Genomic DNA, 13808 nt, shown 5'->3' with positions numbered 1-13808 from the left:
CAAATGCCAAGCTGAGGCAAGAAGCCGTCTCTGAAGAGTAGCGAAGCAGGGCATGTTACAAAAATGTAGCTTTTAATCAACCGTAGAAATACAAACTGGTGTGATTGCGGTTGCAATCTACTGCTCCAGTGATCAGCAAGCACCTTATGAAAGCGCCAGACAAGAAAGGATGACACGGAGATAGGTCTCAGTTGATCCGGTTAAGTCGGATTCGGGACCTTGGAAACTAGGATATTACGGCACGAAACGCATGTGGGGACAACCCTCAAGTAGAAGGAGTAAGTTGAAATACCCAAAGAGCGCCTTTGTATTGAACCGGCGGGGCATCCTGGTCGTGAGCTTGTCCAGGCCTGGGGATGAATTGCCCATCAAAAGAGTCGTAAAGCCGGCTTGCTCTCCTGTACTCGGCTCCAATAAGCTCCGATCAGATGGTACTACTACGCAACTAAGACGGCTATTTACATGTTTTAATAGCTGATAACACATGTTTCCAATACTGCTCGGCATCTAGAGGTAGACCGCACTTACCTTTGCATAAGTCCTTTCATAACCTATCGAGCATGGCAGACCCTTTGGTGGTATGTGGTCAGAATGGCGGCGTAGTTGGATCGGCGGAACTCCTTTCGCTTGATCGGCACCACTAACTGATGACGGCCCAATATAGCTTGTCATGCGTGCGGAATTATTTTGGGGGTGTGGAGGTCCAGAAGCGACAGGGCTTGCTCCACTGTCATGATGCCAGAGTGCAACTCTCGGGCAAATGCAAGAAGGTCAACCCTAGCAAACGAACTGTCAGCATGGGATTCCAAGAGTGACACGGTGCAATCCACGGTTCGTTTAAACCAGACAATTTAGCTATCTCCATCTTACGAGCAGGCAGTTATTTGACCAATAGTTTGGACAGGGCTACCAGATGATGATTCGTCCGATTCTGCTTGACAGTCTAGCACCCGTAACCTGGTTTTGGTGCTTAAAGCTGACCAAACGGGAAACACTGCTCCACTATCGCCAACATCGTGCGAGATGGATAGTTGTTAGTCAGGCGCAAAAGCAATTGTGACACTTATTGGGACCAGCAGGCCCCAGAATACTTCACTCGGCCAAACTTATCTGCATTATGCTGGGTTTGGTATGCGTGCCGGAAATGATGACTCAGACCAATCTCCGTTAGAAGATGCAGAGCAATCAGCGCAGGTCTTTAGGGCGAGTACATTAGTACCAACACTTTTATTGTCTTGAACTCGATGGAGGGCTACCAAGCCAGCTTTCGCTCTGTAGCATTTGCCACATTCTCCATAAGTGAGCCCCACGAGTCTCCCCTGTGTATTGTTTGGAAATGGTGCGGAGGCACCAGATGATTTGTATGGAACATTGTCAAAAGTAACAAGCATATTGAAACCAAGTAATGTGGTTATCCCTATCTGGAGTTGCTGAACTTTTAGCTCACCCAGATTGACATCCAGAGTACCCAGTCGACACCACGATGAGGTGGTTCAGCTCGCCGATTATGTTGTTCTCATTGGCTGATACTCCTCCTATATCATCCATATCATTGTTCATAGATAGAGGACTTGTGAGAAATAGTTCAAAGACTTACACAAGAGGCATGTCATCTTCTGCAATTGCAGACTGCTCCCTGTGAATAAGATGTGCAACTGTCCTTTTATTCTTCTACGTAATGACCGTCATTCAGTTGTCGCTTAACCAGCATTCTTTTGTTTGTCGATGCAAGATTAGATGTGCAGCTCTGGTTAGCTTAAACATTTTTTCTTGGAACTAATGTAAAATTGATATGAATAATTGCATGTTAGGGCGGATTTGAAACAACTGTCATTGATTTTCACTGTAGATATCTGGTTTCAGTGTGATTTGGACACAAAAATAAAGGAAACGCAAGGAAATTTCTGTCGGAAAATATATTTGTATTCATAACTTTACCACTTCAAAAATCCAACACGGACACTCACGAAAGACGGGAATAAAATAATAACAATGACTGCTTGAAAATGGGAGGCCGGGCGTTTTCAACATATTTTTTTAGAATAGTTCTTCATTTTTCCGAATGTATCCGTGATTATACAGTTAAAGATGGTGAAATTACGCAGACTATTAAACCGTATTTGTGTTTTCTTTCTTTGTCATGGTAAAACGTCACAGGCTTCCTACACTGAGTGTGTCATACTGATTCCAATGAGTTTCGGTCGTGATCAAGGATTTTCTGATCAAAGCGGTTGGAACGCACTGTAATAGTGACACATGCTATCCTTCATCAGTTGTCCCTTATTATTTGCATGCAAAAGAACATTATGCCAATGCGTTGGGATATTGGCTACGGTTTACTGAAACACACCTGAACAATCGGCTGGTAATGTTTGCGAATCGACTTCCACAGATTTGCAAATGAAACGACAACAATAGTGAAATGGCCAAGCTATGATATCTGTTCCTATCGGGTGAATGATCTTTTCCCAGACCCTTAGCAAATCTAACTCCAAGGCTTTCAGAGGCAATAGCGATTTTGCTGACATGTTGTGCAAGAGCTAACGGAAGTGCTGCGGGCGATATGCAATTTTTTTCAGAGGTGTGCTGCCTACAATGTTTCGCGCGTTTCTCTACCCAGATGTATATTTTGTCACATCGATACTTTCATTTATCAGAGGATTAACACAAAAAATTAACTAACTGGTGCTTCAACATTTGTCATTGAATTACAGAGTGTGACGAACGGGGAGCGGGTATGACATGGAAAGTGTAGAATGATGGGTCAGATTTCTCCTCGACGATATACATTGTAGTGAATCATGTGTGGACATGCTTACCACGCTCAAAACGTGATCTTTGAGACATCCCAGGTATCTTGGGCTTTAGTGCTGACGAAAGCAGGATAAGTTAGAACACTTTCCACCATAGCATGAATGTTCCGTAGCTAAGCTTCTCATTGGGTCCGGTAAACGACTTCCTGTGGTCCAAATCGGCGTCATTACCACGTACACACTGCGGTGCCAGATGGTGCGCCTTGAAGAGGTTGGTTTGGTGTTTATGTTTATTAGCATTAAATGAATACTGGTATTCTAATATTATATTAAACTACAACAATAAATAATAATAATATAATAATTCTGTCAAATGATCAGCTCATCCGATGAGGTGTATACCACATTTTTTGAGGTTTGCCTCGCCACATATTTGTTCGTCTCTTGGCCAGACCCGTTTAAGCTCAGCGACTGAATTTTGGAGCCGTTGGGTATCAATATACGCTCATAAGGTGAATGACTTTTTGGAGGTTTGAGTAAATTTGACGTGTAGTACAGTAATCTCGCAAAGCGTATCGGTTATCTACTTTGTATCCAAGCGCAAATTTCTCGCACCATAAGCAACGTTGATTTAGTGACCCTGCTTTATTCATTTTTAACCCTGTAATTATTGTTTTTCGGCAAACTGTACACGGTGATTTTGTCAAAATATAAATGGCAAACTCACTATTAAATTCGCCATGAATTCAGACAAGACAGCATTTATCACCGAGTCGAACGGTTTGCAGTGAGATTAAATCTGCATTCTTTTTCACCAAAATTTTCGAGAATAAAACGTTAATAGAATATCGTTTGTGGAGTTTAGATATTTTTTAAAGTTGATCCACAAGACACCAGATTCATTATTCTGATTCATAATTCCTAACACCCTGTTTTTTTATTTTGGTGTATTACTTTCAGTTTTAGGGTGCACTTAGGCGATACGAAGAAAACGTTTGAAATCCGGAGAAACTTCCCGAACTTTCTCCTACCTACAAAAGATGGGTCCAGGGTGTTGTGTCTCAAGGGGACCTCAACTAAGCTTATAATAATATATCTAACACTTAACTACATTGGTCCGCAGATAAACCAGAAAACATCCGTAAAACCCAAGCCTTCATAATTTTTCCCACTAACAGATCGGCTAAATTTTTGGTTCCCATTTAATAATTTGAACACAAGCGGCCTGTTAGACCAAAATGAAGTGAACTTCGTAAACAGGATCAACAGCATATCTAATTACTATTTATTTACACATCCAATGTAACACTAGGTTACTACCTGACTAATAACGATATCACATTTGATATATATTTCACGGTATTTTCTTCTCCAGGGACGGCTTTATAATATCAGAACAGTTGAACTAAACTATTTAGATGGCCAAACAAAACCGATCTAACTGAATTACTACAGTTTGAATCGCTTGAAAGTTGGAAATCTAAACGGTCCCTTTATGAGCAGGGATTTGGTCGAATGGTTTCAGCATTTTTCTTTTAATATTGTTTGAGTCAGTAACTAAATGAAAGCACTAATTGTGCTCATTTCCGCTCACTAGACAAAGTTCTACGCATGCTGGTATAGTTATCCCCTTCACAGAGATGACAAACTTCGACTTCTGAACTTGGATAGTTTTTTTCGCTGGGCACTTGTTTAGGGATCTTAGAACCCCATTCTTCAGGAGTGAACACCATTTGCTCAAAGTATAATGCTTTTGTGAGCTGCCGAGATTTTCATAATTCATTCTAAACGTAAGCTGTTCACAAACAATAACGGTATGATTGTTGTGTTGTCAAAAGAAAAGCGTCTTACACAAGTGGACTTAAATTATGCTTGGTGTTGGTAAATGGGTTTGCAGCACTCGATCAAATGCCTACCTGGAAAGAAAGCAAGCAGACAGGATTCGCTGGCAATGCTCCACCTGCCTTGATCAAATCGCAGTTCGCTACTTCTAGAACGGCGTCTCTACACAACGAAGGACTAGTAGAGAGATTATGCAAATTGTGGAAAATTAATGTTCAAGAATGACGTTATTGTTGATTTTCAGGTAAGAGTTGGTCTCCTGGCTTTACGATGAAGGCATTCTGATAAACAGAAGAGCTTTTGTTGAAACAATCACTGCGCTCTAGTGTGAATTCTTTCGCCTATTTATACGTGTTGATAGATGGGTGTGCGGCTTAAGCCAATTGGGTTGTGCAAACAGGCTAGACACGTGGGTCAGATATCCGGAATTTAAATCCCGACATTATAAATGATACGAACTGATAATGATATCCGGTGCAACATTCAAGTCCTTTGTTCAACTACTTTTCTGTGAACAAATCAAAGTGACCGGACTAAGCAAGGAGCGGTACATTTCTGAACAAGCCAACGCAAATATAAAAAACAAGTCGAGAACTTGGATTTGTCGTCGCTACTGTTACGATGCAAAAATCATTAGATAAAATATCTCAAAGGAAACAGCCCTATAGTGTAGAGTACTGGATGATTCCTTGGCTTTAGTCCGTAGGAATTCATAGTTGTCCAAAACGTCACTAGGTTCCCAGTCAACATCTGTGTGTACCGTAGTTAGTGGGTGATACTGCTACTGGTGATATTGTAACATACAGTGTCTTGTAGCGACCGATAGGGAATCGACACTGAGAGAGTGCCCCCGATATTGGGCAGTGAAATAGAGAAACCAAGCAAGGAATTCAATGGTGCGGTTAAAACAGAACAAATTAAATTAGTTCAAAGGCGTTTTGTTTCGAAGTAAGGTAGTCATAAACTTGTAAAAAGGATGCGATTTTCCAGTATAATGGTACATAAAATAAGGCTCAGCGTACTATGGCTTTGTGATTCTTGGGTCGTAAGATTGACAGCACATAATTCACTAATATTAATAAAGTTGATCCTGCTGCCTTCTCGGGGTTGTGTTTCTGTTTCACATGAAGTATTAATCTCTATTTGCATGGGGAACTATCAACGCCACTTGATTGATCTCAGCCTTAATTCACTCTTAGTTTTCTTCACGCAAATTGATTCAACCTAAATTTGGCAGGCTATTCTCGACATACTGAAAATTGTTAAGTCTCTCGAAACGCACTGAACCAGACTTACGAGCACTAGAACATTGGTTTGTTTGATACGATTTGCGAATAGGGTGCAACGTTTCGGCAGCGATCGAAGTGACAGTCTAAATGCTTGGGCAGCGCACTAGCGTCCGACAATACAATTTCGATATCAGTGCCCTCTACAATGGACAACGCAAATCTCGCGTTCCATTATTTGACTGGCTACAAAATTTATGTTCTACGAGGTTGATAGGGGTTAAGGTTAAGGTCAAATCAAGCTGTGTAGTCAAGCCTGGCGGTAACAAATCATTTTCATCGTTGACCGTTAGGGACAGTAATTAGATTCACCCGGTGGTTCCTCGTTCGATGGATACTCTAGTTATTCCCCTTTCAAAGAGTTGAATAAAAGTAAAATGCAGAACTACATCACTCAGTTAATTTTGTGTGCTTATCAATTATAGACCAATGAAAATGTGAAGTGGACTTTTTGTGGGGCTCCGGAAAAATATGGGAATGCCGTTAAGCGAGAGAGCATGCATTCAAATTTTCTGCCGTTCAAAGTGAACGGCATTCCACCATATTATTTCGCTAGCCGAACGTCGGAAGTTTAGCTGGAGCATATTTTTTTATTGCTACGAGTTGTCAACTCAAAGCTCAATTAATATCTCAGCACAGACGATTTGGGCACAATTTTACAAACTGGAAAGCAGAATGGGCGATACGATAAAAGGGCAACCGAAACGGTTCTACTCAACTTTATCATGTGTGGCTAAACTGAGTATCCAACTGAGTCATCTCTGCCCAAAGCATTCACTGAGACCTAAGCTGTTTACCGTTTTCAGCTAACATGAATGACTTTTGAGTGTAACCGATCAGGTGCAAATTACAAATGCCGAGAAATGGCCATCCATTTCCATCGCCTGTATTTCAGCAGGGGATGTTAGGGAACGGAGCTTAGAGAGTGAGGCTTGTTTTCTGAGTATAAATGCCCATGTTATACATCACGTTTTATGCGATACATTTGTAGGGCTCTTCCCATGGTCGAGGATTAGACGATCAAAGCTTCAGTTTCTGAAAAGAGAAACACTGAGTTGCAGCACCGGCACAACTTTAAGTTTCAAAGCTTATTTTGAATGTTAGGTTGTGAGACGTTCAAGCTTAATGTGATTGCAACAGCTTCAGATGACGCTCGGTTTGTCACAGACCGTGACAACTTTCTAGGGTCCTGTCAGAAGATCCAAAATGCTAGACCATTATCTACTTTGTCAGCGGTTCCGGATAAGTGTAAAACTGCGAAACACAAACGGGATGTACAGTTTACACAAGTTGGGAATAGAAGCACTCTACATATTCCCCTAAATACTTCGTTTTTGGACCAGCATTCATTTATTCATTGGGTAACGAGGCAACTGCAGCATGCAGTTTTCAATTGTCCACTGAGATTTGCGACACACGTTAGTCAAATGCTTATCTTATCTTTCAGACTTCGTTTTGAGCACAGTCACTTTGTTCACTGAGAGTTGTTTTCGCAACAAAAACACTAGCGTTTATCGCATTTTCCATCGCAGTAGGACAAAACTACCATCACACACGTTTTTGTATGAGTCCAGAATAAACAGGCATGGTGCTATCTTCAGACCCTGTGAAGAAAGATCAGATTAAACCCTCCTCCTGAGAATATCAGGTGGGAAACTGTCGACAACAACAATAGGAGTGTGAAACCACCCGCTGAATACGTAAACGACACGGACTGGTCAAAAGGCACGTTTTTCAGTGTTGTCTTTTGTTTGGGATGTCTCGACATAAATATGATGAAAATTTCATTTAACTGTTTGATTTGAGGGTTCACTTTGTTAACTTATTTGTTTGAAAATATACAGGATCTCAGTGGGTCAAAATTACTATGCAAATACCACTCTCACTGCGCTCCGATGATGGCTACCACAGTATTTTTCTACGCTGTACAATCAATACTATTCACCCACTGGTTGAATACGCTTCAGGGAAACCTCAAGAAATTTATACACTGAACTTGTCCAATCGCACCTTTTCAATAATCACACTAAAGGTTCAACAACACAACAAGTCTGTTGTGACAAACTTCTGACTATTTGTTGGTCTGTTCACTGAGCTTGACAGAACAGGCTAGCACAAGTTTGGGTGGGTGACGATGACGATGTCACCTCGAATGGTGATGAAACGTTTGCAATTCAACTGCCAGACAACAGACCAACAACCAAGCGGCGCACCCGATCTTATTATGTTCTACAGCATTTCCAAACTTCTGACTTGTTACAGATTCCGTTTACTAGGGCCGCATAACCCACTTGTGTTCACCGTTACGCTTTAAGTTTTCGTGCTCCAGTCTAGTTTGTTCTGTGCCTATTAACAGGTAAGCTGGCGTGACATCAAGCTTCTCCTACAAATAGGCTAAATCTCGTTCAATAGAAACTAAGGTTATTGGAGAACAAAGTGTATTCATATACTCACATTCAGGCTGTTCAGCGAAAGAAAATTTAACACGACAACTGAAGCTTTCATCTGAGAATTTGTTGTCCAAGGAGCAACTCAACGTGTGAAGGCATGATGTTGATCTCATGATTAAATAATGGGTGGCGATTTATCTCGTCTAAATGCTAGTCAATCGAGCTGCTGATCAGCCGCCTCGGATGCAGAGTTAAATGTTTAACCAACTAGCTGTGATCAAAACCCTATGGAGTTTCATGGGACGCATACTGCCGGTCACTTCCAGTAAAGTTGAAACGGTTGTACACTTCTGTTAGGCTCTCAACTATAGATCAGGTATGGATCACAGGACGACAGCTCCATTGGAGTCTCAAATCACAGAGCAATGAATTAGCGTTGTTTTCGTAAACGGCTCATTGGACATAATTTTCCCATGCCTAAATGAAACAGCTCCTCTTAGGAAAGTTACTGGTCATTTCAAACATCACTTCATATTGTGTTCATTCTGGTGCCGGATTCCACGTTCCCCAACCTTCAAACTAAGTGTACAAGTTTAAAACGCGAGAGGAACTAATCTACAAAATATCACAGTTCAATCATTGATCAGTATTTAGTACGCGATCTTATACAACGTCTTAGAGGTACCCTACTTTGAGTTGATTCAATTCCCTTTACTCCCGATTCTTCAGCATATTTGGGGCTAGTGGTAAAACAACTCAGGTGCTTACTGTCTTGTACTGCATAGTATACTGCTAGTTCCTTGGTGGAACTACACGATTGCAACAGTATATCATGCATCAAGGTAAAGTGCATACCACGTGATCGTTTATCGAGCTTACATCCAGTGGTCTAAAACATAGTTGCTTATTAGTTTTTTTTATATTAGCAGCATTATTCGCGTTACACGGGTGATAAATTTCCATTAAGCTGGACAGTAGCCGCCTAAACCAGTGGAATAACACATGATTACCTAACACGCACACACGTGTCCGGAGTGCTCACCTCAGACTACGCCAAATATGTTGTAGTTACACTGCATTCATGTGCAATGATTTGTGAGAATAACCGATTTTCCGTCATCACTTAATTCTCCCTAGTTTTGGGAGGTTCAGAAACCAGTGAACCATGCAAATGATCTTTGGTGCTTCTTAGATTCTGCACTGTACTGTACTGTGCGGTTGCCTATAAAATTCCGATTAAGGTTCTTGTTTTGGATAGCACCTGCTTCCTGCTTGATTCTCTCAAAAGCCGTCCGTTACGTTCAAGGACCGGTATAACAAATATTTGGGGTCTTGATTAATTTGATGTGAATTTTTTGATGTGATGATGTTGATGATGTGAATGTTTTGAAATGTGATAACAGTTTGTGTTGATTAGAGATGATTCAGTTTTTCATGGCTGAGTCGAATAAACCAAAGAACCAAACTGTCCACGGCACTGGCTGTCTGGCGTTGTATGCTCGAACCGTTTCTACAGAAAATATTCAGATAACCGACTAAACTGAGCAGTGAGTGATGGTATTTTATCGATTGTGTACACTTTACATTGCCAAGTTCAAGACTTGCCAGTCCGGTGTGTGAAACAAACCAATTCGGCCCACAACACGCTGTGTCGGGAAGAACGTGTAACACTTTGTAATGTACTACTCATAAGGTAAGTTCAAGACAGTCCGGTGTGTGAAACAAACCAATTCGGCCCACAACACGCTGTGTCGGGAAGAACGTGTAACACTTTGTAATGTACTATACTACAGGTTGCTGAAAATCCATCGACAGCTCACGACCGGTTTCGCCCTTCTTGGGGCTCATCAGATAGGCGCAGCCTCCGGGTTTCCGTCAGCCTTTTGTTCTACTTGAAACCAAATTCCTCGAAATCAGCGAATATACACTCGTTTGCAAACTAATTTGGTTCTTTTAAGAGATTCACCTGGAACCCAGCTGAATCTCTCGTTTATGATGTTCTCAGGCAACTGAAGGGGCGAAACCGGTCGTAGGCTGTCGACGGATTTTCAGCAACCTTATGAGATACACAAAGATATATATTATACAAAGATATAAAAGTATCGCGATATTTAAAATACCGTAGCGACTGAAACATGAGGCGGCCTGGTGTAGCACATTCAGTTGCCTGAGAACACCATAAAAGAGTGATTCAGCTGGGTTCCAGGTGAGTTTCTCAAAAGAACCAAATTAGTTTGTAAATGAGTGTATATTCGCTAAAATGTAGCACTATTTACATTTTTCGCCAATTTTATCGAGACAGGTTAAAGAAAAGTTTCATTTAATCACATGCGCTTCTAGTTTACTTACGAGGGAGAATTATTTTTGGGATTTTTCGCAAACCTAATAGTATTTGATCGTTGCCCAAAATGTCCCGAAAACCATGAATAGCTGACTAGGAAGAGTGTTATGTTGAGGTTGTGCTTGTGAATGCCACTTCCGGTTAGTTGCTTTTTCCGTATCCACAATATTTCCACGACCCGGAGCCTAAATTCAACAAGCATGATGATTGCTTGCAATTCTACATAGAAAAACTAGAACAAGAATTGCAATTTTAATACCGATTTCCTTGGCAGATGAATATTGTTCACAAGCAGATTCACTCCAACTGAACATCCGAATGTTACCCTCTACATGACGACCAAGGTGAAACTGCCCAGCGTTTCAACTTGCCCAACAACCAATGCGGTCGGCATGCAAATAAATGGAGCACTGATTGGCCAATGGCACTTGCAAACGTTTGTTTGCAAAAGATTCATGTTATACGTGCAGAGTGTGAATGATCCGGTGGAGGAGTTACCCACCACTTTGTTAAATATGAGTCCCTTTCTCTTCTCGATGGATTTGCACTAAGTGAACAATTTGAACATTTGTAAAAATGACGCAACTGTGCATGATTTCAAGTGGCCTTTCGACATTCAGGTAATGGATTTACTTGTTGTACAGCGCGATGCCAAATCGCATAATACTGTGCGCATTGCGGACAATGTGGAACAAGATGAACACTTTTTTCCAGTTCCAATACAAACTACTTCATCGAGCACATCATCTGCATTTATTGCCCGTACGGTGGATGTCCGTCGTACTTCGTTGCACGGAAAACCCCTGCCTGTGCGACAATGTCGAACAGATGTGCGCTATAGGAGATTACAGGCGAAGCTGTATAATTTTTTGGAGAGACCAAAAACATGGAATTCTATGATCTATCACGTTGCTGTGTAAGTTCATCTCCAAGGATCACTCTCTCAAATGATAGAAATACCTAAAATCCTAACGGAAGCGTTTGAAATGAGCGTAGCAAATAAGCAATTTGTTGCTTCTAGAAATGTAGTAAGGATGTAGATCTAAACTGAGAATTTTGGCAGCCAGCCTAACCGCGAAACAACCAATAATGCAAGTTCTATGTTCGCTCATCTATTGTTCACTTGCAAGATCGGCATTAGACCGAACCCTCTACTAACAGAGGTTTTGAGCCCCAGTTTTCATGATGTTTGGGTCAAAGGTGAAATGGATAATGACTGCTACAATAAGCTCGATGAAACAACACGATTAAAGGTAACTCAGCCGCACATCTCTCTCGTGATGATTAACTTCATTCGCAGACATTTCCAGCGCATCTCTCCCTTAAAGTCTATAAAATTTAGTCGTTCAGGACCGACGGAATAGGCTGGACTTTTATTTGGTTAGTTTAGGTTGCGCTTTATCAATTTCTTTTATTATGTGCACCACTTTTGTAATAATCTATTTAGAGTTAAGAAATTCGTACTATTCGAAATTCTCACCCCCTAGAATCTATACAAGAAAATAATTTTAGGGCTATAAAAGTTTAGCCGGAACATCGGTACCTTGCTGATTTTCCCGTGACGGTATATGCCTTTGCACCCAACAACCTGCTATGATTTTCACCAAGGAAGTTCAACGAGATGTGACATACCATCTTCACGTAGCACAGTGAAATACAAGGGCCAGCAGGGCAACTTTGGCTATTTCACGATTTTCCTCAAAACGAGCGATATTTGGAGTGTTTTATGCCGTAGATTTAGTCAAGAGATGTCCGAAATATTGCACAGTCATAAACTAACAGCTCATCATTGATTGGCTAAAATCCCAGGTATAAGACTTCAAAACATTCCTTCTCAGCAGATTATCACACCCATTTGGGGAAGCCTCACAAGAGAGACGGTATATTCCTGAAAGATGTCCTTACTTTTGGCTACTGGTTATGCAGCTACTCCTGGGGCATTTGGGAGGCTAGAGCTACTGTGACTGTGGGCGAATTGTCTGACCTGCGATTTCAAGATCTCCACAAATGAAATATACAGTAGTCGCAGAAAATGTTCCATCTTTGTCAACATCATAAACTCACGAGTTGGCTTACTCTGTGGACGATTTGCTTAACTAGTGAGAAGGTGCAAGTTTGACTACATTCCAAGAACACCATTTTTTCATTTATAGTTCGTGACTCAGGTCAATAGTCACGATCCTAGAGTTCGTCAAGCTCGCTGCTAAAATATTCCCGATGGTGAGCACGACAGTTTGTAATGACGAGAGTAATTCCTTGCAATACCCACTTAATCAAGTGTGGTTGTGAGCATACTCCAATGAAGGATATTAGAGTTATAGTTAGGAAATATGTTGAGTGAAGCTCAAAGTTGAGTATGCATGCCTGTAAAAGATTCACACATTTTTGCTTGCCTTTCAAATATAGGGCAGTAGGCACTTATTTTTTCGTGAATCTGCCCAATCTTATCAAAATTTGAACAATGTCCCAACAGCAAAAAGGGAACGGTGCATTATTCATGCACAATAAACGCATACAATACATTACCACGGAAGCAAACAACCGGTATTTCTATGAATGAGTTGCTTATTTCTGTCTAAAATTTGACAATTATCCTGCTTTTACTATATCAAGAACCTGTTCGTTGAGGGCTTTGATTTTTGCGAAATACAATCAGTTGCAACTTCATTTGGTTTTGAACAGAAAAATTTCTCCTTTATGATATTCTTTAACCGAAACTTATGATGTGTGACCGAATAGGGTGTTTCGTCTACAGAACCCACTACGACTTCTAGACTATGGATCCAATCGAATCATTAGGAGCCCAATTTTGTACCACATTTAAGTGACGAACAGCATAACCCAGATGCTCACCTGGAATAAAGTTTAGTCCCCGGTAACTGAAAGTAGTGATGAAATAAGTGCAGTTCATTAACTGCATCCAATTTCGGCTCAAGCTGAAAAAACACTAGCGGAACCTTGGGGAATCTGCCTTGTTGAACAGTCCCTAGTGGGGTGAAGTTGGTCGTAGGCTGTCGAACTATATTAAGCATCTGCAAGTCTTTGTCAGTATAAATTCAGATAAATTACGGAACACACTTGCATGGGAATGGTTCTGCGAAATGCCATGGCAGTTTAATCCACAGTGCATTTTATATCTCACACAGATGGAATTAGCTAATTCAAAATTTCTTTTGCGAAACAGGGAATCTTTCCT

The 13808-nt window shown here is 41.0% G+C and overlaps 1 protein-coding gene across 1 annotated transcript in view; it reads left to right on the top strand.

The window, feature by feature from the left end:
- Positions 1 to 11235: 11235 nt before the first annotated feature.
- The window catches only part of T265_07907 (hypothetical protein), a gene marked incomplete at both ends in the record, with an annotated part of 3128 nt that continues 555 nt past the window's right edge, over positions 11236 to 13808 (top strand). Inside the window, 2 exons of the mRNA XM_009173567.1 lie at positions 11236 to 11528; positions 12778 to 12832. Of these exons, the coding sequence (XP_009171831.1) occupies positions 11236 to 11528; positions 12778 to 12832 (348 nt within the window). The remainder of the gene's footprint in view (positions 11529 to 12777; positions 12833 to 13808) is intronic.

This window comes from Opisthorchis viverrini (assembly GCF_000715545.1).
Source record: "Opisthorchis viverrini unplaced genomic scaffold opera_v5_195, whole genome shotgun sequence".
Taxonomy (NCBI): domain Eukaryota; kingdom Metazoa; phylum Platyhelminthes; class Trematoda; order Opisthorchiida; family Opisthorchiidae; genus Opisthorchis; species Opisthorchis viverrini.
This window is presented reverse-complemented; position numbering and strand designations above follow the sequence as displayed.